The sequence below is a fragment of the Passer domesticus genome, chromosome 16 (genome assembly GCF_036417665.1).
Source record: "Passer domesticus isolate bPasDom1 chromosome 16, bPasDom1.hap1, whole genome shotgun sequence".
Classification (NCBI taxonomy): Eukaryota; Metazoa; Chordata; class Aves; order Passeriformes; family Passeridae; genus Passer; species Passer domesticus.
Window position 1 is genome coordinate 2,393,740 of NC_087489.1, and position 27,112 is coordinate 2,420,851.

The 27,112-nt window shown below is 42.1% G+C and overlaps 1 protein-coding gene across 7 annotated transcripts in view; it reads right to left on the bottom strand.

The window, feature by feature from the left end:
• Positions 1-3,829: 3,829 nt before the first annotated feature.
• The window catches only part of ASIP (agouti signaling protein), a 33,692-nt gene continuing 10,409 nt past the window's right edge, over positions 3,830-27,112 (bottom strand). For 3 of the 7 annotated variants that reach the window (XM_064391483.1, XM_064391481.1, XM_064391484.1), the window contains 4 exons: positions 12,109-12,196; positions 10,695-10,897; positions 8,512-8,573; positions 3,830-7,556 (listed from right to left, as the gene is read on the bottom strand). In XM_064391483.1, the coding sequence (XP_064247553.1) occupies positions 7,380-7,556; positions 8,512-8,573; positions 10,695-10,875 (420 nt within the window). In that variant the 5' untranslated portion in view covers positions 10,876-10,897; positions 12,109-12,196 and the 3' untranslated portion in view covers positions 3,830-7,379. Of the gene's footprint in view, positions 7,557-8,511; positions 8,574-10,694; positions 10,898-12,108; positions 12,300-27,112 lie in introns of those variants that run through there. The other 4 variants (XM_064391486.1, XM_064391487.1, XM_064391488.1 and 1 more) reach the window with 2 other exon arrangements.

The following is a 27,112-nucleotide window of genomic DNA, read 5'->3' on the forward strand; positions in this document are numbered from 1 at the left end:
AGTTGCAGGTTTCTTTGTCCTTTCTTTCTTGGTCTCTATATTCACGACCTTGGCAGAAAATTCTTTCAACATGGATCCTCTTATCAAACTTCTCTCTGGCTCACAGAAGTCACTGTGAAATCTCCTCCACAGCACAGGGCCTCTGCTGGAAGTCAGGCAAGCGGCAGGATTTCATTTCCCTCTCCCAACCCTCTCTGATGTGACTGTGCAAGAGGCAAAAAATACTTATTCTGAAGGACCAGAAAAACTTGAACTAGCCTGTCATGCCAGACTGACACTGGGATGTCTTTGTCCCCAGATCAGGGATAATTTGCTGGTGAAGGGGAAGAATATCCCACCAAACCCCTTTCCAGCTGTGGAACTCCGTTGTACAGGTCCAAGAGCTATTGTTGTGGGTGGCCAGATGCTCTGGGCAGCCCAGACCCCCCGTGTGCCAGGCTCACCCCATGGCGTGGGCAGCAGGGCATTGAGGGGACCCTGCCTCTCTGCTCCCCTCTCAGGGGGCTGCCTGCAGCTCTGGGGGCTCACACGTGTCAGAAACAACCGCTCACTTTTTAACATTTTAGAGGTTTATTAACCCTGTGATAGATGAGTAACATGATGATTGACTCTCACAATTAACAGACAAATATCATCTTTACAGGTTAATAAAAGTTTTACAGACTTATGGTTATGTTTTGCCTCCTGACGTGGTTATCAAGAGACAGCTGGGGCTGGGACATCTGGGAGGGTCAGCTTGTCACTGTGGTGACACCTGACCTCCAGTCAGGATTTGGGGAAGAGACCTCCACCACTGGACAGTGAAGAAGGGGTTGATGGACAGAACTTTGGGTGGGGTTAAAGGTTAAAAGGGGAAACCATTGTGTGGGGAAGAGAGCACATGGTGGGGAAAATCTTTTGCTTTTGGCGCTGTAACTTTTTTTCTCTATTCAGTCTTCTGTTGTATTTTTTATAAGGTTTAATAAACCTTCCTAAACTGTGAAAAGTGAGTAGCTATTTCTCACAAACCTTAACAAAAAATACAACAAAAGGACTAAATAACGTTAAAATTGCAGTGCTGGGAGCCCTGCCTCTGTGACTGCCAGCCACCTGGCTCATCCTCAAAATGGATGCTCCGCCTTTTATACCTCTAGCCTCTCCTAAAGTCCTGTCAGTCGACTCCTTCCTTGCTGTCCAGTGGTGGAGATCACTTTCTTCCACCTTGGTTGGAAGCCAGGTGCTGCCATAGTAACAAGCCAACCTTCCCAAATGCCCCGACTACTAAAGCCATCCCGTGACAACAATACTGCAGGAGGACATATTACAGTAACATCACTCTACATCTATAAAACTTCTCTTAACATAATGTTCACCCTTTAATTGGGAGAGCCAATGATCCCATTACTCATCCATAACAAATGGGAGAAAGACCTGGAGCTGTTGGAGCAAGTCCAGAGGAGGCTATGAGCTGAGCTGGGAGAGCTGGGGGTGCTCAGCCTGCAGAAGAGAAGGCTCTGGAGAGACCAAATTCCAGCCTTTTAGTACTTGAGGGGGTCTGTAGGGAGGATGGGGTCAGACCTGCTAGCTGGGCCTGTTGGGGCAGGAGAAGGGTTGGTGGTTGTAAACTGAAAGAATGTAGATCTAAACTAGATGTAAAAAAGATCTTTGCTTTTTATGCTGAGGGTGGGCAGGCCCTGGCACAGGGTGCCCAGAGCAGCTGGGGCTGCCCCTGGATCCCTGGCAGTGCCCAAGGCCAGGCTGGACAGGGCTTGGAGCACCCTGGGACAGTGGAAGGTGTCCCTGCCATGGCAGGGGGTGGGACTGTGTGGGTTTTAAGGTCCCTTGCAACCCAAATCATTTTAAGAGCAAGGAAATGCACTATGGGACTGATGTGTGTGTTCCTGTTCTTTGTGCTGTCCCAGGAGCTGCTGATGCCTTTGAAAAATACCCGTTGGAATCTGGACACCGGCAAAATCAAAGCTGAAACAGTGGAGGCTCTACAAAGACAGGAGAGAATTGCTCACGGAGTGATAAGATTCAGCACTGCCCGTGTGTGTGTGCCCATCTGTGATGTCCCCAGTGGTGTTTTTATGACTACCTTGTGACCTGCCAACTGTTGCCTTTATGAGGTTGGGGACTTCACTCATTGCCTTTGGCCAGATCTTGTCAAAAGTGACCCGTGACTTTCTCATCCCCACACTTAGAAAACCACATGCTGCTTCAAGTGGGTTGCAGGAAGCAATTATTTCTTTCCAACTATTAAATGTACTACAAAAATGTAAGATTATATTTCTGGTTGGCAATGAATGGCTGCTTGCTGTGCATTCTTGGTTTTGGAAATGAGGTGCCTGTGGCAAATCTTCCACAGGTATTACAGGGGTAACTGGGATTTTGGAGTGCAGTAACCACAGAGGGCCATCTCACGTGTTTCCTGCTGGGTTCTGGAGATCATGGACTGTGTGAGCAGCACTGTCCAGAAGAGCAGCAAGGTTGGAGCTGAGGAATAGACAGAAACAAATAGCTTCTGGGTTTGCTAAAGGAATACAATGTTAATTATTTTCTTTTCCAGGCCTGAGTGTGCAACTCAGAGGCATGTCTTGGAGTTAAATAGATCATTCAATGTGGACAAGTGTTGAATTGGTCTGTTTAGCATGTTTATAGAGTCACTTCTGGCCAGAGAATGGTCCAATTCATCTTAAAATGCTCTGTTGAAATATATTATGATTTAATGTTTTTTTGCATTGGCCTTGAGTACCATTTAATGTCTGCAGCCACCCAGGGAGTGAGCTGGAGGTTGCAGCACCTCACGAGGAGCGTGTCCCACCGTGCTGTAGCACTGGGATGGATGTCATTTGTGCCCTGTGAAACAGAGCTCCCACAGAGTCACAGCTGGGCACAAGTTCTTCCTCAGCCCCTCGGTTTGGTTATACAAATCTCCTGCTGCTGCTCCAGTAATTCTTGCCATCATGGGTTTAACGCTGTCCTCATCTCAAAGGAACCTTGTTCAGTCTTTCACCACCCTCAGCCAAAGCACTATCACAGACACTGCTGACTCTTCTAGAGAACTTGGAAAAAGTCATTTTACCTTCCATCAAATCTTCCCTTCTCTCAGCAATTCCTGAAGGCTTTGGTTGGTTTCCTTTGGCGGTCTTCCAGAGAATTTGCGTTATTAGCTTGGAAAACTATGACATGTTTAGAGATAGTTTGGTATAGCCATTAAGGTGTTAATTCTACCACTTGTTTTATCCATCGGGATAAACTTGGATTTTATGGGCTTTGGGTGTGACATTAAGCAATCAAGTCAGGAAAATACAGTATACATGTTTTAAATTTACACAAGGCAGGTGATATGTGGAAAAGCTAACAGTGATTTATTTGTGTTTCATGCTACTAACCTCTAATTGGGGTAAAATTTCTACTAGTCTGTAGGAGAACAATGACTCTGTCACAGAGCATTCCTGAGACTGTCTCTACCCTTACTGAAAACCCAGTAAGTTTTCAGTGGAGACAATTTGGTGGGTGACAGGTAAAACTTACATACTCCATCTTTGTTATGTGCATGTTTTATCATCTGTGTGCTGATGGCATTGCAGATGGGACCCCAGAGGGACTCCTGCAATGACAAACATCCCCTCAGTATACATAACTGCTCAAACTAAATACATTGAAGCAAATTTTTGGTGTACATATTTTGCTGATTTGTACATCCTGTGCAATACCTCATGCAACGTGATTTTTACCCAGAAAAGTCAAGTCACTAAGGCTAATAACAATTTCAGAGTATTTGATTATATGTATTCTTTGGTGTGATAGATGAACAGCAAAGAAAGCAAAGACTCTTTCTAATCAATTCCAGTTACAAAGAAGGCTTATTAATAAATCAAATTGAAAAATACATTACAGATATATTAAAAACTACAGCTATATTAAAAACTATGTCCATATATCTTGAAAAACAAATCCCCTTGCTGTCATTGACAGCTTTTTTTCCTTTTCCTTCGTTGCCTACATGCACCATCCAGTCCTTGTTTGGGCCAGCTGTCATGTCTGGAGGTCCTTGAGTGGGTCGTGGCACTTTAATTTCCTTGTCTGAGAGCCCCAAGTTGTGCTACATCTCCATCATGATGTGGGACTCCTCAGAGGTGTCTGGGCACACAGCCCTGCTGTGCCAGAGAAATGTGCTGCTGTCCAGAGGGACTGAGCCAGGTGGGCCAGCTCAGCAAGAGGAGCACAGAGTCCTGTCCCTGGGGAGGAACAAGCCCAGGACGCTCTGGGGGACACCCAGCAGGGAGCCAGGAAAGGCCCTGGGGCACCTGGGGGGCACCGAGCTGACCAAGAGTCACCAGAAGGTGAACTGGGCTGTCTTGGGAGCATTGTCACCACAGGTCAAGGGGGGATCCCTCCTTGCTCCTCACTGTGGAGCTCATCCCTGGACTGCTGTGTCCCGTTTGGGCCCCCAGTGCCAGAGACAGGAACATACTGCAGAGAGTCAAACATCAGGAAACATTTCTTTTCCTGGTTTTAATGGTGAGTGAGGGTGCCTGAGCACCAGGACAGGCTGCCCAGGGAGGGGGTGGAGTTGCCCTCCTTGGAGATGTTCAAGTGCTGCCTGGATGTGGTCCTAGGCAAGCAGACCCAGTTGAGTGGCTGCCAGAGGTCTCTGCTGACCTTGACCATCCTGAGGTTCTGCAAAGCTGGAGGGGGAGCTGCAGTTGAGAGCAGCTGTTTGCTGGATTTCTGGCTCTCCTTCCTTCCTCTCCCTTCCCCCTGCTCCCACTCCCCTTGACCATGGTAAAATCTCATTTTTCTGACCAGCTGGACTTCCTGCTCTGAAAGGAAACAAATGATCTTTCCATATAAGAAGTAGTATGATGATTGGTATGTTTTAGTATCAATGTGATGCCTTGAGAGGCTATCTGAACAGAGGCTAGGCAGTGTTAAAGGAATAAAGTAGGGATTTATTAAAAGGCCTTCAAAGGATGCATCCTGCACAAGAGCCTGGCCAAGGCTACACCCAAGATGGACCCTGGGTCACAAGTTTTCACACTTTTATAAGTTTTGGTCCATTTCCATGTTGGGGTCAATTGTCCAATTCCAGCTCCAGGTTCTGCAGTCCCATCCTCCCAGCTCTCCTCAATTTGCTGTTGTTTACACCTTTTGGGCCTTTTGGGCCTTTTTGTTGTTTGCACTTTTTGGGCCTGAAGCTGCAGTGGTGTCCTTGGTTCTGGGGCTGGAAAAGGATTGTTTTGTCAGACTGAGCTGTGAGGAGAACTTGCTAACACTTTATATGAAGTTCAGAGTTCTATACTAATGCAGTTCAGAATCTGATAAATATTAAAGCTACAACTCAAGGCATCAAATCAACAACAGTTTGTTATGGTTACGAGAATTTTGAAAATTTTTGATGGAACATAAATCTTTACCTAGTAAAAGAAGGAGCCACATTCTGAAATCCATTATAATGCATTGTTCTTCCTTCTAATCTCCTTTTTCCTAATAACTGAGTGGCTTACAGATTCCAGAGCCAAGAAATCTGGCTAAAAGACATACTTACGTATATTTACAAGAATTCAAGCTTATATCAGACATGCCAATTGATGTGCCTTCTAAAACATAAGGAACACAATGACATTCTGACATCATTAGGGCTCTTTCTTAGATTAATCCAACAACTATATATATATCTAGTATGAACAAAAATTTCTGTCAATATCTGACCTTAGTTTTGAGTTCTGGGCTTTAGACTGATTATTAGAATTTTTTAAAAAAACCTCTTTTATATGGCTTAAGCCCCTTTGGAGTGTCATTTGTATCATCTTTTCCTGCCTAGAAGATTTTTGTAGCCCTCAGCTGTGTTTAGAAATAAATCAGTAAACAACTGTCTTCTCGATTAGACCTGCACAGGGGATTAGAAAATTCCTGATTGGGATTATAAATTCATGGCCAGAAAAATCTGGTTGTGAAAGCTAAAGAGCACTGAAAGGGGACCTTGGTGTAGGCAGGTGGAGAGAGCACAGATGTGAGTTAGCCCTGGAGTGCTCCTGTGGTAACTAAGAGTAGCAGTTGGATAAAGGAAAAAACACTAAAAGTAAGGAAGTAGGACAGAAGAAAAAAGAGTGTAAGGAAGCAGGGGAGAGACACAGTGGGTACAGAACAGAGGAGGTAAAAAACAAGAGCTGGAGTCTGGCAAATAAAAAGTCTTCAGTGTCAGGGACATTTTCTGGGTCTGCTCCCTCCTTGCTCTCCTGGGAGTTTAACCAAGAAGGGTTTTCCTTCTGTGACATCTTGGATACCTCAAATTTAAGACAAAGAGCTTTAACAACAAAAGAAAGAAATCTTCTGTTGCCTTGAGCTTCAGCCATCTCTTTCTGAGCCTTTAAGTCTTGATACAGCATGTGATGTATTATTTTCCCCTGGCTGCTGCAGCACTTGGATGTTCCTGCCTGAATTCAACCTTGGAGATGGTTCTGGGAGTTCCTGCAGCAAAAAAGGGCAAAGAATTGATTCCTTGGAATGGTTTGCTTCAAGACATACATGTGGGACATACATTCATCTTTTGCTGATCTTTCCTTTCTTCCTCCAAGTCCCAGATATGTCTTCCTGCTTTTGGGCTCTGTACATGCAGTGTCCTTGGCAGCAGGAGGAGAAAGGCTGAAGAGTTGATTTCTCCAGATATGTCTGGAGAAAAAAGCACCTGATTTTTATATTCCAAGGCACAGATACATTTAGGTTTATAGTATATATGTATGTCATAACCCTGGGAGGTACTGCCTGGTGGCAGAATGACCGAAACCCCTGAAGGTGAATGCTTAACTGAGAATGACTAAAAAAATGTCCTTATAGCTTTGGGTCCATCTTTGCAGGTGGAATGACCTAGATAAATTCTTGTCCTGATTTTTTTTGAATGTGTCAAAATGGGAGTTAAACCCAAACCCTGAATTTTCAGCCTGATTCTTTGGCTGTGCTGTATGTTGGTGATGTCCCTGTGGGCAAAGCCAAGCTCTAGTCCCTCACTGGCCTAACCAGTTCTGTTTTAGTGGCCATTTGGATGCCATGGGCGCAGGTTTTATGGTGCTGGTTAGATAATTCTGCAGTCTGGCATTAATATGATCCTTCAAATAAAAGCTCAAACCCACAGGAATCCAGAATTCATTATAAAGCACAGCTCTTTTGCTAAAAATGCCTAATCAGTGCCAATCTCCCTGACTGTCTGCTTCCTGAAATAACATCCAGCTTGTGGTAACATTAACCCCATAAAAACAACTGTCCATTAAAGTTTAAGAGGGGTAAATTCAAGCTTCAGAGCTCTCTATTTTGATTACTAGAGACATGGGGCAATTTGAACTATGCACTTGAGAAGCTAATGAAAGACAGAAGGCTTGCTGTGTTTCTGACTTGGCTTAACACTTGGGGTTTAGCATCAGGCACTGGCAGATCGTCTGGAAGATTCGGCATTTGCACAAAGCACAGTAGTGACAGCAGGAATTCAAGTGTGGCTTGCAGGTTTTGAAGGTTGGCACACAGTTAGCAGCAGGTGGGGGCCTTGGCTTTGGAGATATCTTGCGTTTAGCATTTTTCTGGAAGATAAAAACATGAGAATTCATAGACAGGTGAAATGAGGGTGGTGAACAGTGGGAGGTTCTGGGGGAATGAGCAGCTGACGGTGGCACTGGGAGCTGTGCTAGCAATGCAGAAGCATGGTGGGGCTGGGAAATGGAAAAGGGTGGCTTAATAGCAACCTTCTGAGCAAAATGACAAACCTCATTTTGACCGTGACTGGATGGAGCTTTGGAAAGGGTCTCTAGGAAGGAGAGGGGTAGCAGTGAAGAAAGGGGTGCCAAAATGTACTCAGATGGTGAAGTTATCAATAAAACCAATTAAGGTGTTTTGTTTGGATCTCCCAGCTTTTCAGATGAGTGAAAACTCCCTGTCAGTCTCGTTTGCTGAGCTGTGACACTGACAGGGCAGGGCAGTGGCTTGGCAATGCTCCACCTCGTGACCCCAGTGATCCTCCATCCATGGGAATCCTCCCCTGCACACACAGTTCAGGGAGTGGGAAAAGGCCTCTCATCTCCCCCAGGAATGCAGCTTCTCTGCTGGGGATGTGGAAAGGTGGAAAACTTTGGGTTGCTCAGCATGTGCCTGAGACCTGGGAGGGATCTCGAGCCCAGTGGCTGCAGGCACCCTGTGCACTTCTGAAACTCAGAGTTACAGAATTCTTTGGGTGGGAAGGTACTTTAAAGCCCACCTCATCCTACCCCTTGCCACAGGCAGGGACACCTTCTGCTATCCCAGGCTGCTGCAAGCCCCGTCCAACCTGGCCTTGGACCAGGGATGGGGCAGCCACAGCTTCTAATTTTCTTTCCACTGTTATTGTTTCACATCTATTTTTACAACACTTAAACTGTATGTAAATTATTTAAATCGGGGAAGGACAGTAAAAGCCTTTCAGATGAATGCACTGAGGGAAACTCTAGAAGTAACAAACTTTCTAATCCAACAAAGAACAAAGTTTTTTGAACAACCACCTACCTTGGAAGATTTCTTGTTCTCTGCTTCTTTCCTGCTGACTTTCTGGGATTTTCTAGTTAAATCTTCAATGAGAATAGCACAGCAAAATACAGAATCAGTTTTACAAATGTTATTTTGATTATATAATCCTATTTTTGTGTGAGAGGAGGCAGATAACCTGCATTGCCACCTCATTGCTGCATGTTTCGCGGTGATGTTCATTTCAATTCAGTGTCTGAACTCTGCCACTGCTGCTTGTGCAAAGCAGAAGAGCAACTGATATTTGTATTTTAGAAAGGATTTTTTACACATTGTTTGGTAAAATGCAAACAATGAATTATTTCAGAGAAATAAAATTAAAGGTCTCTGTGAAAAAGATTGGGGTGCTCATGCACAGTAGTCACATAAATAAAAATTAGAAAAGTCTTTAGAATTTTGTAATTTCTTCTGTTAAAATGTGGTGCTACATGCATAATTTTGGAAGGAATTACAAGTGTACACTGCTTTCCACAAGCAAGAACTCTGCTGATTTGGCATAAACTCTGCATGTGTGATGCCACCTTTCATTCTGCAGTTCTTTGTTCCTTCTCCCCCCACAACCTCATTTTATATAATGTTACTTGCAAAGGTGTTTCATTCCCATGCCTGTAGCTTTGGTCCCTCTATATATTTGCCACCATATCTAATTTTAGATATTTATAACTGTGTAAATTCCATTACTTGTTTTGGGGCTTGTTTTGGGCTCTAACACAGCAAGACTGTTAAAGTGTGAGACACCTCCCAGCTCACCAAGCTATTGTGGTATTTTTGATACCTCTATTCTGAGTGTGTGAGTTTTGTAATAAGCACTACCTGTATGTAATGGATGATTATGATGAAAAACATCCATATCCCCGCTGGTGAATGGTGGCTGCTTATCTGTTCCAGGGTCCTCTATCAATATATCTTTGAATATTTTCTAATTGCTAGGATTTACTAAGTTGCAGAATGAAGAACAACTATTTTGAGCTGGTTTGGGGGGGTTTAATTTATTTTTCTTCTATCATTGTAAGTTAGGATTATGCATCTCTAAGAAGCAGTGGGGAGAAATGTGCCACAGCTCAGCCCATCTGCCATGTCAAAAGCATGGGCTCACTTCTGTAAGAAGATGGAATATCAGCTGAAGGGTTTGTATTTTATAGCTCTGATTTTAATTGGGACATAAAAAAGTTATGGGAATTGTGAGAGTGAAGGCATCAAGGATCACAAGGACCATGAAATGGTACAGCTTGGGAGGCTGCAGAACAGCACAAGCTCTGCTAAACTCTCAGTTACACAACACTGAGTTAACTCAGGATTCAGAGGTTCAGATTTTTTTAGAAATGCATGTGTTTGGCAAGTGCTTCTCCTTAAAGATATGATGTCCTGAGCAAGAGCATGGAGAAAACACAAGAAACAAGGTAAGAACCAGAGTGCTTTAAACTAAGTCCCTAAAAACATGCAGAAAGGACCTAAACAAGAGAAGGTTTATTTTTTTAATTATTAGCATTTTGACACAGTTATGAATGTTCTGTAGCTGATTATCTCCAAACACCCGTGAGTTTCGTGAGAGAAGTTGATGTAAATTACATGGAAAGAGTTAAGGCAGACACAAGGAAAGCATTTTGTGAAGAAAAGAGTTAAGCATCCCCCCAAAGAGGCTCTTCCCAAACAGGACAGGTGGTCATCTGCTAGTAACTGTAGAGACAGAGTTGGTCCTGTCTTGGACAGATAAATTAATGATCCCTGGCTCTCCCTTGCAGTGCTCTTTTTTTTCCCCTGTTTAAAGGTTAGGTAAAGTGAGGTTATATTAATACTTGTTAATACTGTTGATTTTTCTACCACAAGAGCAGACCCTTAAAACCCTCACATTATGTTATTTTTTTCTCATGTGCATAAGATTTTGTAAGCAAGGTTATTTCCCACATTAGCACAAGACCACTTCTCTTCAATATAAAAAGGCTTACAGTGTGATGGGAGCTGAAGGGAAAGCTGTAAAACTGAAATAAATTGTATTTTTTCCCTCTAAACTGAGGTTTACCACATTGTCATTCTTGGGTGGTGCAGCCACCACAGTTCTCTGCCCTATGAAGCCAAGCAAAGTTATCCAAATAATTCAGAATAATCAAAAGCAGTGTTTCCTGCAAATCTTGTTAATTTGGCACAGAAGGGCAGGCTTTACTCACCTACGATGGAGATGGGTGGAAGATCTGAGAGGTCCATTTTGCTCCTCCTGGACACGTTGCATTCTGTCTTCTCCTCAATGACCAAGTGGGAGTCAGCAGCCCTGAACAGGCTGTAGCAGAGCAGGAGGCTGAGGAAGAGGTTCTTTCTTGCCATGGTGGAGAGGAAAAATTCCATTGTCATGAAAACCAAAGTTGGTCAAAACCTGTAGAAATGATGCAGAGATATGAATCTCAGCAATGGTTTTCTGTCACGTTGTGCAGCTTTAGAACAAATCTCTGACAATTATTTTATTTCCAGCACCTTGCCTCTGGTACTGGAACATCTAAGAATTGTAGTTCTAAGAGTGGAAAAACTCCTTGTTGTATTTGCTCAAAAAAACGCTCAAAGTTGTATTTGCTACCTCAAATACAACTCCCTGAGATGTTATTTTTTCCTGATTCTTTTCTCAAAAGGTTTATTTTCCAAAAGATGTGAAGGCCCTCCCAACTGAGCTTTATAATGGTTATTATATGGCCAAGGGCAGAAACTCAACCACATCATCAAATTTTTCCTAGGAAATCTTGTCTACAAAAATGTCCTGGAAAACACAAAAGAATAATGACAATTTAAACACTTCTCCCCACCCCCGCATTGTGTTTCCTGTTAATTTTCTGGTCTTAAAAATAAATCATAAAGTAATATCTTGTTTTATTACATCTCCAAGTGGCTGCTATAATCCCATATAAATCACAGCCGTAACTCATGTGAGTTATAAAAGGCCACTGTTGTAAAGTGTTTATGTGCCTTGGGGTTATGCACTGAGTAACTTCCAAGATGTGGCAAAGTCTGGGGCTTGGGGATATTCATGGAGGACCTGAGCTGTGGAGTGGCCATTCACCTGAGGTGACAGTCCCTGCAGGGTACACAGAGCATGTCACCAGCCTGGACTCCTTTTCTTGTACTTTCTTGCATTTCAAAGCTGATTTTTATTTCCATGTGCATCAATTTTCTGCAGTGTCAGGGTTATGGAAGCCTTGTTCCCCCAGAGGCACTGCCAGTCTCCAGATTTATGGTTGGCTTTGTGTAAGTGAAAAGCTGCTGCATGCAGCAAAAAGAGCGAGTGAAACCAACTGTTTTGGGCCATTCATCTGGTTGTAATGACTTCATTACATGGAGTTAAAAGATGAAGTTTCTGCATTGGGAGGGCTTCAGCTGGTCACTGTTGCTACACCAAGTCTGTTCTACACCTGCTTTTGTAGCCCTGCCGACCCACTCCTCCCTGGAAGATGGTCACTATTATGCTGCCAATTCCAAGTGCTTGGAATCACTTCTGGAATTCTCTGTTCTGCACACCATGTTCCTGTGCCAAATCAGTGCTGGGGGCATCAAGGCTGCTTCCACTGGTGGCTGTAGCTGTGCCATGAGGACACTCACCTCTGCTCTGGAGCCAGGCTGGGAGCTGGGCAGGGGGATTCAGGCTGGAGAAGACAAGGCTCCAGGGAGACAGAGAACCTCTTCAGCCCTTATCAAAAAGAGGGAGAGCAACTTCTTATCCATACAGAGAGTGATAGGACAAGGCCGAATGGTTTTAAACTGAAAGAGAGAGATTTAGATTGGAGACAGAAGTTCTTTACTCAGAGGGTGCTGATGCCCTGGCACAAGGTGCCCAGAGCAGCTGTGGCTGCCCCTGGATCCCTGAAGTGCCCAAGGCCAGCTTGGATGGGGCTTGGAGCAGCCTGGGACAGTGTAAGGTGTCCTTGTCCATGCTGAAACTGGATGGGCTTTAAGATCTCTCCCAACCCTAACCATTCTGACAGTCCATAATTCACTCCTGGATCTGTCTGGGCTCCATTGGGATTTGCAGGGATGCACATGCTGGATCCTTTGTGGTTTATACACCTGCATGAGCTGCAACTGAAAGAGATGTATCTGAGCCTGAAGTTTCACAGGGGAGGATTAACCTCTGGGGAGGCAGTGCTGACGTGCCTGAAATTCTGCACAGCTGGAATCATTCAAAGCAGATGTGAAAGTTCAGACCCTGGCTGGAACAGAGTCATGGCTATGGGTAGGAGTTACCTTTGAATGAACTGAATCAAATTTTATCATATCAGATGTGAAGAGCCTTTGATTTAATTCTGAATCTGAGAGAAGAAAGTGCATCTTATTTAGAAGACTCTAAAAATTCCAGTAACCAAAAGGAACAAGACCTGCCATAAGAATTTTTTGTTGTCATAGTAAAATCATGGGCTTGAATTTTCAGTTACTGCAATTTAGGAAAGTAACAAGGTGACACTTCTGTGTTAATTCTTTACCTACTTTGATTTTGCAAACCCTTGTACAGAAGCTCAGCCCTCGCCTGTGGCAATTGCCCATTTATAATGGGAGTATGTGAAAATATTTGCTAGGTCAGGATCCCACCCTCATCTTTTTCTTATCTTCAGAAGAGTTGCCCTTTTATTTGCTCTTCCCCATCTCCTTTTACAAAAGAAATCTCACTGAGATTTCTTGATGCTTCCTAAAAACTGCTCTAACAAATACCTATGTCTGTAAATAGCTATTAGGTCATAACCTTTCACAGCTCACAACTGGAGCTTCTTTTCATCTAACAGATTTTACCAGCCTGAGTATCCCTGATGATGTTCATGTTCTAGGCAGATGTTTACAATTCATACAAGAACTGAACAATGACTTGTGTGCCCAAAAGCTTGTCTATGTTTTCCAAATACACAGTTGGTCAAATATATTGCCTAAAAATCTTAGCCTGCTATACATTAAAGTTTCCTGATTTTTCAGATTTATGCTTAAAGAAAATACAGAAATTTTTTATGGTGACTGTGATAAAACACTGGCAAAGGTTTCCAGGAAGGTGGTCATGCCCAATCCCAGAAAACATTTAAGGTCAGGTTGGAGGGTCTTTGAGCAACCTGATTTAGATGCAGATGTCCCTGCTCATGGCAGGGAAATTGCGCTAAATTACCTTTAAAGTTCACTTCCAACCCAATCTATTCCACAATTCCATGACAGAGGGCTTGTCTGTGGCAGATGGATGGAGACATTTGGGCTCTAATTCTCTCCCTGCTCTGAGCTGGAATGACAAGAGGGAGCTGTGAGCTGGAAGCTGTTTTGCTTTGCACATAGTAGTGTTCATGCTGCAGATTTTAGTTTTTAAAGCAACTTTTTAGCCTTGATGCAGGATATGCTCTGTCAGATACCTGTGGTGTTCAGGTCACTGTGTGCTGCCCACCTGGAATTTTGGCTGGCACAAAGATGGACATCATGTTGGCCTGCCCCTAGTTCCACCCCAAAATGTTGTTTCTGTTGTATTTCCTTGTCTTTATCTGAGTAAAATTTCCAATGGATGTGATTTTGTCTGAGCAAACAGTAAAACTTTACAGCTGACATCTGTTTACTTCAAACAGCAACACCTGAACCATGGCTGGAGTGGAAATGCAAACCTGGCTTGGTTTGAACCCTGGTGCACATGGGGGTTTTAATCACAAACACCTGGGTGGCAGGGATTGTACAGCCCTGGGGTGAGTGTTTGAACCTGGAAATTGCACGTATTTGGGGAATATGCATTTGTTCTGCAAAATTCTGTCCATTGGCTGGAAAAGCAACGCTCCCTGAGGCAGTGGAGTCTGTGAGAGGTGAGCTCGTGGAGGGATGAAGGAGGAGAAAAGTGGAATCAGAAGTGGAGTAAAAAGTGTTCATGGCCCCAAACCTGACAGAGCTCAAGGAGTGTTTGGACAATGCTCTCAGGCATGGGGTGGGATTTTTGGGGTGTCTGTGCAGGGCCAGAAGTTGGACTTGATATTCCTTGTGGGTCCTTCCAACCTCAGGATATTCCATGATTCTATGACTAATCTTGGCTTTCCTCCTTTGCATCATATTGCAAAACCCTTTCTTGTTTTCTTTTTCTGACATTAAAGAGAGGTTTACTTTTCCATTTTGCTCATTATTTTCCTTCTGGGACTCATCAAAGGCTGATTAAAGCAATCAAACTATTTTCCTTACCTCTAGCTGTCTTCACATCTGTTTCTCTCTGAGCACTTACATTTAAAAGTTTATTTTCCTTTTGAGCCCCTAACAATTTAGAATAAATAGCTTTAATAGTGAAATCTTGAGAGGAGGGTTCCAATTTCCCTAACATTACTAAAATGAGCAAGGAGAACTTTAATTTTTGGTTCTGGAGACTTAGTCTTGCCCAGAGATGAAATTTAAGCAGTGAACTTTAGCTGCAGTTTAGCAAATTATGTAAGGAAATAGTTAACATGTTGCAGTGGCCTTGATTGTCAAGGGAATGACAGAATTTTATTTAAAACCAAAACAAAGGCAGGCATTTGAAAGTTTGTTGACTGTCATCAGAGAGCACAGTACCCTTTTCTGAGCCACTGCCTCTCTGCTTTGGATTTTTATATTCAATATGTAAATAAAGTATTTTAATCTTTACCCCAATTGTTGTCTTTCACAAACATGTTTTCTGAATGTAAATTTGGAAAATGACAGATGATGGGAAACATTTTTCTATTTTTAGTCAATTTTTTGTGGTGTCATATTAAAAGTCTTCATGGAAATTTGGTTTGCTTGGAAACACCCTGGTATATTCAACACTTTTGAGGAGAACTCATTTCTTGTCACAGCTGATTTCACTCTGTTCAGAGATTCATCTTCATCCACAACAGAGTGAAGAGTGGGAGACATTAAAGCAAAAAGTCTGCCATGAAGACTGTAGAGGGACAAGTTGAAATTTTCTTTAGACAGATTTTCTGACACTTCAGGTTGACTCAAATTAATCAGCATCTTTATATAGAGCTGAAAACAGCTGCTTGGGAAAATGAGATGGTCAAGTAGGTGAACAAAGACCTATAAAATACAGAAAACCATTTTACAGCACTCAGTGAATCTTCACCTACACTGTGCTGCTGAGCTTCTGCTTTGAAAAGGATCCTGGAATCATTAAGGCTGGGAAAGAACTCCAAAATCACCAAATCCAACTTTTGAACAAACACCACCGTGCCCACTAAACCATAGGAGAGGACAGGAAAAAAAGGGAATGCAAGAAAAAAAAACCCCAGGAATTAGTGGCTGCCTTGAGAAGTGTTGAGATTTTTAGAGGGTGAGAGACTGAAAAATTTGGGAAATGAAACATGGAAGTTAATGGGAAGACTGAGGATCTCCTGAGGGAACTGCATGGTCACCTAGATCCATCCTATCCAGTCTGCAGAGCAACCCCACCTCAACCCTCAGGTTTCAGCAAAGGAATAGCAGTAAAAAGAGAAATGGTGTATTAAGGAGCACTTGGAGGGAAAGGAATGGATCCCCCTGAGACAAATGGGAATCACTAGTGTCCCAGGCAGAGCTCTGCTGACCCAGCCACAGGGCGTCCTCCACCTTGGAAGTTTCCTAACAGCTTAGGATTGACTGCACAGAATACACACAGAAAAGACAGGTACTTTTCCAGGGCTGTAAATATGCAAAAACACATGACGGAAACCAAAGAAATAGCAGTTACTCCTCCTTAAATCACAAAATAATTTAAAATTAAATTTATGCAAATTGTACAATTGAAATTGTGCCACCACAGAACTCTGTTGGTGGCTCTGTTTGGATTCTGACCTGAATCTCGCTGAATTTCAATTGTTTCGCTCAGTGCTGGAGGACTGGGCTGATAATCTCAGTGCCCCTTTTGGCTGTGGGCCTGCCGTACACCTCTGAGAGAATAGTGACAGGGCCAAACCTTGCAGAGAGGTTTTGGGTGGACACCTGAACTCCTCAATCCCCTCCCCATGTTCTTCCATGCCCCCCTGGAGCTCTTTGCCATCCCCACCCAGCACACCTGCCTTTTTTCCTACACTATTAAAATAAGAGGAAAGTTGAGTGAGACCTTAATGTGGAAATGTGACTCTGCAGATTGGAAATACACTCAACACATGCTCGATTCCAGCTGGGTTAGGGTGGGGTCTGCCCTTCACGTGTTGAAGTGGATCCTAGGAAGCATGAGAAGGGAAATACCAGCATGTTCCTGTTCCCCTGTCATGGTCTGGTCTTAGTTTTCAGACCATTTTCATGCTCTTCAAATCCAATTGCAAAAGGCAAGCTCTTGAGCACATCCAAAAGAACAAAAATGAAAGGAATTTCTTATTTTGCAGGTACATGGATGCCTCATCCCTGGAAGTGCTCAAGCCCAGGTTGGACAGGACTTGCAGCAACCTGGTCTAGTGGGAGGTGACGGGGCTGGCACTAGATCATCTCTAAGGTCCCTTCCAACCCAAACCATTCTGTGCTTCTATGATTTTATGATTCTAACAAGGGAATATGTTTTCCTCAGCATCTGGATCTATTCATGTTTTACTCAAGTTCCACTTGGGTTGTGCCACTGTTCATGCTGTTGGAGGAGGACCCAAGCAGGTTGTTTTATACAGCCTGCAGACTGCGATGAAGGCTTTCTCTGGCATTGCTCATGAAGGCCAGTTTCCAAATGTTTAAAATCTTTTCACCTTCAGTGACTTTGCCAGGAGAAGGGAAGGCTATTTCCCAGTAAGGGAGGTCTCTGTATGTACATCTATCCCTTCCACTTGACCTTCAGTGCAGGTTTTTTGTTCTTTTTTTTTTTGAGGTTTTTCCCTTTGGGAGATACCCCATGTATGCCCATCTGATACTGATCATAATAGAAACCCTCAAAATACTCCCAGTTTTCCTCATTCCTGCAGCACACAGAGACGCAGGACAATAAATACCACTACACTGCCTGGAGAGAAATGTCATGGCCACTCCCAGCCCCAGTGCTTGCATGGACATATCTCTGCAGGGTTTGTGTTTCATTAGCTCAGATCACTGGGGTTATAACTACCCCAGTTCTGCCAAACTCAGCTGTTCTGGAAGCCATGAGCAGTTCAGTGCTAATCCCACTGGGTTTTGGCATTGAATCAGGAATTCAGGTTAACTTGTACACCTAACTACCATAATCATTGCACAAATGCATTTACACAAACTGCAAGAGATGTTGTGTTTGTTCTGAACACAATTCCTTATTTCTCAGTCAATGATTACTGATTCCAATATCTTGTTTTTCAAGAGCCAGGATAAATGCCACTATTGGATTATCCCATTTGTGTACTTATTTCTGGGCATCTTTCATTCTAACTTCTCTTTTCTGATTTGCTCATAAAAAATTGCCCATGGTTGTGGAAATCAGGTTCCAAAAGTGTTCCAGTCTCACACTTCATTCATTATTTCATGTCTTACCCTTTGTATTTTAGCTCATTTTTTAAAAATGCAAAGCACTCAGCTGTGGTGCTTGGGTCTAAATATAAACTCTGCGTGGTTAAAACTGATCCATGTGCTGTCTATGGAGACAGCCATGTCTGTAGCTGAAATTCAAATTTTTTCAGACTTCCAAACAAAATTAGGTCCAAGTCTGTTTTCTTTTAAGGGTAACAGTTGAGGCTATTTTTAGTTTTCCTCTAATACATCTACTTAAAGCTACCAACTAATGTTCTCCTCCAACCCAGGTAATTTCCCTTAGGCTCCCCAGGAATGACCCTGGAGGCAGAGCTGCAAGTGAAGCTTGGTTTTTACACCCCTTGCAGTCAGGGATTTCATCCATGTGCTCAGATGCTGCCAGACAGGGACATTCCTGCCTGTGCAAGACCCTCACTTGGAGCATGGTGGGATGGCAGGACACTAAACTCCTCCCTGCAGGGGCTAGGTAGCTGAAAGAACTCAGTTTCCTTTTTAATAAAATAGGTCAAAATCCTTATTCATCTGTATAAAATGGTGTCATCTTCATTTGTTTTTAAATAGAAGAAAAAAAAAATTACATTAATTTCTAGGATTGGGATTTCTATAGGATGCCAGTGTGTTACATCTAGATTTCTGCTCCTTTTCACCATTAAATTGAAAAAAAGCCTGTAACATACTATCGACCAAAGTCAAACTGACAAATGGCATTGGAGGCCTTCTCTTAGCTCATTCTCATTCCTTTGGTTCTTTCTTCCAGATCTGTCTGGTCTTTGTGTATTTTTTTGTCATTCTCAAGTACAGGGGCCTGGTCCAAGAGGCACTGTGTCTTCTCTAGCTCCCCTATATTGACCCCACAATCAGTACATCCAAATGAATTGTGTTTGTTGTGCAGACAGAAGTGCATCAGAGAGAATTCTGTAGTGTTTGATGCAATATACTGTTTCTGTGCAACTCTACCTTTAACATTTTTTAAACTTACTGAACTCGATCTACCCTTCTTGCTCCTTTTACTTCAATTTTCTAGTCCTACTTTCTGTTTTCTTTTTCTTTCGTTTTCAGCTATCCACTGCGCCCTGTTACTTTTGACAGAATTCCCTTTTGGCAGTTTTCTCTTGCCTGCCATGTATTTAGTTCTTTTTCCTTTGCACACTTTGATTGCTTCCCTACCTTTGTCCTCAGCATCTCCAGCTGGATAATCCTGAGGAATGAAGCAGTGAAACTGAATGAGATACAACAGTGCAGAGGTCACATTTAAACACTTCAACCTGAGAGCAAAAAACTACCAATTTCTAAAGGTAATGACCTCCGGATTTCAAATTATAGAAGAACCAGCTGTATTGTTCACAGCATGACCAAAAGTAAGAATATGATGCAGCTGTGCATAAAAAGGCAATTAAATTCTAGGGTGTGTCTAGGTATTTTGCAACTGAAATATGAAAGTGTTCAAAATTTTATCCACATACTGGTCTTCATTTAGAGAATCATGTCCAATTTTGGTCACCCATGTGAAGCAAAAATGTGTGCAAGTCAGAATGAATGCCAGCAAATAATAATTGCTTCAGATAAAAGGTGATCCAGCAACACCTCCAGTGTTCCTGTGCTTTACACCCAATTTCCTTATACTCTACGGGCCAAAGTTCCCTTTTTTACATCAACCCTTCCTATGATCTCCAAATCTTTGGGGCTCCTTGCTGCCTACAGAGAAGTTAGGAAGCTCAGACAATATAAAAAGATTTGCCAAATGCACAAATATGCAATGACAGGCATAATTGGGCTTGCATATATTTAAAACCCCTGATTTACTGATGCTGTATATATTATTGTGTACACAAGTATAAATGCAACCATTTTTAACTGTGTGTGTTTGTATGTGAGGGAGGGGACAGTTCAGCACACTCTTTCAAACCATCCTGTGTGTATTTTTCTCTCACAGTTATGCTAGTTTATCAAGCCCCTGTAATTAGGCATATGTCAGACTGTTTAGACCAAAACCATTTGACCTTGGATAGGCCAGAAATGAAGAAAACAAATTTCCCTCTGGAGGATCTTCAGCTCAGTTCTCTGTGCTATCATAGCTCAAATTTCAGGCAAAACAAGGTGGGAATCACACTTTATGACAGTGAGGAGCCCAGACTAACTGGCTTTCAGAGACAGCTGTGGTAAGACTGAAGAGTCCTCTTAGAAGAAAAACTTGTCCATCACAGCATCTAGAATTCAGGATAAATGACTCTGCTTGTTCTCCTCTCTCCTGCTGCCTGTTTGGAGCCATCCCTGCTCAGATGCTATGTTCTTTGTTCAGGGTGGAGAGAACACCAAGCTGAGGTTGGAATTGCAGGAGAAAAGGTTCAAAGGAGAAGAAAGGGAAACCTTTCCCACATGCAGGGTAGGGAAGCACTGCAATCCTTGCCTGCATAGTTATTCAGTCTCCAAAGTCAGGGAGATCTAGGAATGAATTAGATGTCTGTCAGTCTGCTCTGACACTTCTCATATTCAAAACTAACACAGATTCAAAAAAAAGTCCCCAAACCAGACAAATCTGCACCCTCCCAGGAACTATCCAGTGTGATGGTGCATATAAAGCCCCATCAAGGGTTGGATCTTTGTCTCACTTTCCATACAGATGTCAGATGCCACAATTGAGGACGGAGTGAATCTTAAAACCAGAAATAGATTAATAACATAAATTCTTAGACAGAAGTAACTCCTAAAGAAGTAACTCTGATGCAAGCTGGGTTCTACCCAGGTGGAAAAGGCCCAGGGAATCAAGAATTCTAAAGCCTCTTTGCAGGGATGGGGATGAATGATGTGGCTCTTGTGAATGGTTTTAGGGATGTGGCCTGTACCAGAGCTACTGTGCTCATTACTGTGTTTGCAATGGATTTAGAAGAGACTACTGCACCCACAATTTAGAGGAACACCGAGAAAGTAGCCTGAAATCCCCAAAACAGGACTGGAAAAATAAAGTGCTGCTAAATATCCAGGAGGGGGAAAAGCTGTAATGAAGCTGCAGCTTGCAAAAGCAAAGAAAACCATTGGGATCACATGGTCTGATTTCTTCCAGGACTGGCTAGAGACCCTGCCTAGATTTCAGTATTTCAGGGTTAACTGAACCCAAGTGATAACATCTCTGGTAATTCATTGCTCTAAATTTGTCTTATTTCAATTTCTAGAAACTGAATCCTTCTAAACCTTCTTCTTCATTGTGAAAAATGCATTTACCTTCTTTTTCCCTCCTGAGAGGTGCCTGGATGAGCAAGCAACTTCCTAATAATCTCCCAGCTCAGGTGAACAGGTTGAGCCTGTAGAACTGCTAAATATAAATGACTTCTCTTCCAGTTCTTTGGTTATCCACATGGCTCTACTGTGCAGCTTGCTCATTTTTCATCACAAGCAGAGGTAGTGACCTTGAATGTGACAAATAATCTCCTTACTCCACTCAACTCATCTTTAATCAAGTTCTCCACCTTCTACTCCAAAATTTTGCTAGGATTTGAGTCAAGCCAATGGCCATGCAACGGCTTAATTATCCACAGGGCTTGGATCCATGTGGCTTAATTATTCACAGGGCCATTAAGTCAGTGGTAATTACCTGGCTATTCCCTGCCTTACTGAAAGCATCTCACCCAGCTTCACCAGTTTAACAATTAGCACCTAATCTGAGATGGCTATTTAGCTTTCCTTCAAGGTGCAGCCTGGCATTTAAGCCGTCTCTGAAGGGTATAATTTTGTTTCCTCCTTTTAAGTAATTCTAGAACTTTGTTTTAATACCATCAGGCTTTTATAATATTTTGTCTATTTGAAATTACATGTGTTCCTGGTCCCAGGGTTGTTTGGAGCTGAGCGACAGGACTCTTCAATTGCTTGAAAATGTACTCGTGCCTTCATATTGTGATTTAGGGGATTTTTAAAAAAACCCATTCTTTAAGTGTTCTCTCTTGTTCCTCATTTTCTGCATGTTTAAGTCTTTCTAGCTCATCCGGGGAAAACCTAAAATATAATGATTTCTAGCTCTGTGGAACTGTCTCTAGAAGGGTGAGCATGTAAGAAGGGAAACCAGGGAAGTGTCTTGGAATATTGTATGAAAGAGGAAGCTGTCAAGCTATTGCTGCTTCATTTTCACTTTCCTGAGAAATTCTTATTTTAAATACTTAGCTCTTTGCTATCTTGTAAGAGCTTGCTTTGTCTTGTAAGACATTATTTTTTTGACAAGTCCTTCTCCTCTCTTCAAGTTCATGACTAGATACAGGCTTTACTGACATGTATATGTGAGACTTCCTATTAGTATTCCCTTTGAAGCCTCTTGTTTTGGGGTTTGTTCTATTTGCACATTCAGGAAAAAATCAGCTTTTATTTTACAATCCAGACATCTAAAATGTGAAGTTGTTTTTTCTTAATAGAATATTGGTCTATGACTGGTGGAGGTTGATGATGGATTTGCCTCTCAAATCCTTTGGCCAACAACAATCCTTCTGGCCACGGGTTAATGTGATAACTATTTCTGACTAATGGTCAGTTTATATCTGGTGGTAAAAACAGAACGAATTTGCTGTCTGGCTGCTCCCACTGATCAGTTTTAAGCCACTTGCTCGACAGTCAGATGACAGAGCTGGGAGAGGTGCCGAGGCCCATGTGATACCTATTTGCTGAGGATGGAAGCAGAGTGAGGAGCAGGAGCTGTGCTGTTGGCAGAGGTTCCCACTGTGCACCACATGCCCAGGAGATGGGGTGCAGCTGTGCTGCCCGTGGTGATCCATCCAGGATGTCCCATTGTTGGGTGTTTCTTCCCTGCTCCAGGTCACGGGGCTGGCTCTGATACAGCACAGCTGTACCCTGGGATCAGGATGCTGGGGCAGAGCCCCCCAGGGCCTCCCTGCTTCCCTTGGATCCATAGAGAAGGGAGGAATTTCTGCTTAGCTTATGGCAGACACACCTGCTGAAAGAAAACTTGAAGGGACAGTGACTGAGGGATTAAATTTAAAAGAGAATGGTAAAAGTCTTTCATTTGTGTTCTATGTGTAATGGGATTTCTAAATATCCTACTTTTGTCCCTGCCTATGTCCTTGGCAACCTCAACGAGAGAGTCTGACTCAAATTAATCCTGGTTTGTAAACACAATTTCTTCTTGAGGGCACCACTTGCATATTGGTGACACATGTTGGCCTGTCCCGGCTGAGAGTGCTGAGTGACAGGGAGGGGAGACCTTTCTGGCTGCTGATGGGAAGAAAGAGAGGTTTCTGGACACTCCTTCCACATCCTGGCAAGGTTGTGTTAGAATGACTGTGGCACTGACATTTAAGAACACTCAGAGCCATTGGATTCACATGGAGTAGCTGCAAACTTTATCTGCTGTACTCATGTGCCTCCACTAGAAATGAGGGAAAAGAAAACAAGAATAAGGTTATTTGCATTGCTCTTGTGTGTGTGGAAAATCCTGGGATCAGGCAGATGTTGTGTCCCATATGGAAGGAAGACATTGGAGCAATCATGGGTATCTGTGCAAGATCAGTGAGAGATCTGGACTGCCTACAAAGCTCTGTGAGGCACAGCTTTTCCACGGGAGGAGGGAAATCCATGTGTAGCCCATAAGTGGGAAGTAAGGATGAAGACAAATTTCTGCAAGTGGCATATTAATGGATGAACTGCCCACAGGAAAATAACAAACATTCTAAGAACAAAGTAACGATGGACAAACACCCAAGGAAAAAAATGTGTGTTGTGCATTTGAGAAATGCTGTTCTGGGAAGCAGGAATGCAAAAGGGTTTGGGATTGATGTGGAAAAGGACTGTCAAAGTGCAAATGGAGCTCTCAAATGGGAAAATGGGAGCAACTTCAGTAGGAGGGGGGATATTCATTTGAGACTGGTGTGGTCTGGAAGGCACTCCAAATACACCACTCATTTATTGGAAAGCGCTTGGACAAACCAAAGAAATTGAAAATGTTTATGTCTAAAAAGAGACTCAGAGCTCAATTCCTGGAATCCAAAGGGAAAATGGAGGGTGTCTCAGTTCCTGAATGTGCTTGGCAGGATTGGATGGGAATGGGGTAAAAAATGAGTTTTCAAGCAAGATGACAAAGCTCTAATAGGATGAAGCTGCCAGAAGAAGCCAGGTCCAAAATTTTTCCGGGATTTGGACCATTCTGGTTCAGTAACAACTATACTTTAGAACTTCTAGCTTTGGCTTTTCTACTACAGAAAACTGATTTTTAAGTTTTTTTTTTTTTTCCTAAAAAGTACAGCTTCTAAGCAAAATTGCTGGATATTACATCGCTGTTTGTGTTATGGGCTAATGACCAGAATTTCAGTTTTATTTATCATCTTACTAGTCTGAAGCTGTGCCCAAGTGTGGATGTTCACTTTATCTCTGGAATTTTGGGGACTCATACAATCGTGCAAACAAAGATGTTGCTTTTACACTTACGGCATTCCAGTTTTCCTGCCAACTTGACCTAGCTCTGTACTTACCTATTTCCAAGTGGGTTTTTAAAATTTTTTTTGTTTGTGTTCACTTTTTTGTTTTGTTTTTGGTGGGGTTTTTTTTGGGGGGGGGGGTGTTTGGTTTTTGTTGGTTGGTTTGGTTTTTTTTTTTATATCTTACATTTTGATATCTCAAAAACAGCTTTAGGTCATGGAAAATAAAAGTTACCTCCACTGTGTCAGGTATTGAATCAGACCTACTGAAGCAGTCCATTTCAAAATCTTACGAATATACTGAAAGAACAAGCCTTGAAATTCAACCTATAAATTATTAATAGCTCAGTGTAAATATTAAATCATAGATGCATAGATATTATATATATAATAATGTATATAATTATTATGTATAAAAATAATATATATTATTACATTATGTCTGTGTGTGTATATATATGTGGTAACATGTTAAATCTGATGATTCACTATAGCCCACTGGGAATTGGCCACTTTCTGAATTTTTCTTTCAAGCAAATACATTTCCACCCACACAAAACATGGATGTCTCTGTCAGCTGAGCCTTCCCAGAGTGTTCCCCCAAAAGAACGTCCCTGCTGCCACCAGCAGCTGGCTCTGGGACCTGCAGCTGCTCCGAGCACAGCTCCCCTTCCCAGGGCTGCTTTCCACTGGTGCAGAAATCGCCTCAGTCAAGGGAACTTTTGAACAGTTCATGGCAAAATTAATTTAAAATTTTCCTCTGCAGGGAGATACAATGAGGCTGATGCGCACTCCCAGACATTTTTAACTGGGATATTTCTATTGTCAGGGCAAAACGTGAGCTTCATATTTTGCTAAACAGTTAAAGTTATCCTGCTGAACAGATTCACAATCCTTAATTTAATACTATTTGGAATGTAATGTCTTTCTCATTATCCCAGGATGCTTTTTAATGGCATGAGCATTTCAAAATGCAGAGAGAAGCAAATGAAAAAGGTGTAGTGAGTGCTCCCTGCAGAGAGTGCTGCCTTCTCTTTCCTAACCACTCAAATTCAATATACTTGTTGCAAATTAAATAAAAGTTTAACCACTCAAGTAAAGAAATCTGAAGACGAATTGTCTGATTTGAAAGAAAAAAATATGACTATTCCACTTATGTTGGGTTTTTTCCATTAAATATGTTTTTTAAAGAATATTATTAATATTTTAAAAATGAATTAATATTTATTCTATGCAAATATCCTCCATGAGCATGCACACTTAATTAATAAGGTGTTAATTATTTATTCAAGGGTTTTAGTAGGTGTTCAGTCTGCAAAATACTGATTAATGTGTATCTTTGCTTCTGTGTCTGTGTGTAACATACTGAAAGGATTGCTAAAGAAAAAAAAATTATATTTAAGCCAGCAAAATGCTTCAGTTTTCAGTGAATTGGGGTTTTTTATGTACAAGAAAAAAGAAAGATAATTAGAGAAAACACTTTGTTTTTTGTGTGTTTTTGCATTTGGACTAGAATGCTGTGAAAGCTTTCTGAGCCTGCTTCAGTAGGGAAAAAATAATTGTTCTGTGAAGTGGGAAATGCATCGGGAAGTGAAACTCTGATATTTGTAAAGCAAATAGGGGATGTTCTCGGGGAAAAAAAACCCCTTACCAGAACAAATAACCAAAGAAAAACTAAACCCAACTAAAAACAACAACAAAAAAGGCTCCAAACCACCACGAAAACAAAACAACAAAAAATCCCCCTCCAGCCCTAATAAGCTGCAAAAGACCATTCTGAAAGAGATTGATTAAAGTGTCAAAAATGAGAGACTTCAGCCTATCCAAACAAAATGCCTGGAATTTTAAAGGGGCAGGCAGGGGGACAGTCCACTGATGCCTCTGCAGGACTTTCCCTGCCTTGGTCAGAGCCTTTCTCACATTAAGAAGATGCCCAGAAACTCCAAAATCTCCAGGCACAGCACCAAAGGCACTTTAGAACACAGTGAGCTCTCCTTTGCCTTCGTGGTGTGGCTGACAGGCAGCAGAGAGAGCTGTAAAGATGGAGAAATAAAGCAGGAAAAAGTAGAGAACAATCTGGACAACAGAAAGAAATTAGTCCTTTTTGGAAAATAACAACCGCAATGAAATTACCAATAAAATTGTTGGTTTTCCAGTGACTGCAGGGTCTAAAAAATTGCTAGAATCGAGTAGAAATTGATGTTGAAAAGAAAAATTCTGGTGCTGCAAACAGCAGTCAGAAATGATCTCTGAATTTTGTATCTTGTTAACTGTGTAAAGAAACCACTGCTTGCTGAACTCGCACAAAATTAAAGAATATTAAGAATACTAATGGAAGACTGGACAATTGGATATGTGAAATGTAGGATTCGTTTTGTGAGGTGCTACAGTAAAAGCTGACAGGGCAAGTCAGAAAAGTAATTACAGTGTGATGTTCAAAGACAAATATTATCAGTCCTAAAATAGATAAAATCCAATCCCGTATCTTTCTGGAGTTATGAAAGCTTCGAGGAAATAGAGTTGTTTTTTTTTTAACATTATGTCATTATTTTAGACACTGCACTTAGGGGAATAAAATAACATAGCTAATCGATTGGAACAGTGTAAAAATACAGCTTAGGAAATGTACGTCGTTAATTTTAAAATCATGTAATAAAAGAGTGAAGAGAGATAATGTAACATCTAAAATAATTAAAGGGGAAAAAAACTTAGAAGTAGGCTATACGAAGATGCAAAATTTGCAACAAAAAAAAATAAACTGAAGAGACAGAAACACCAAACAGAAT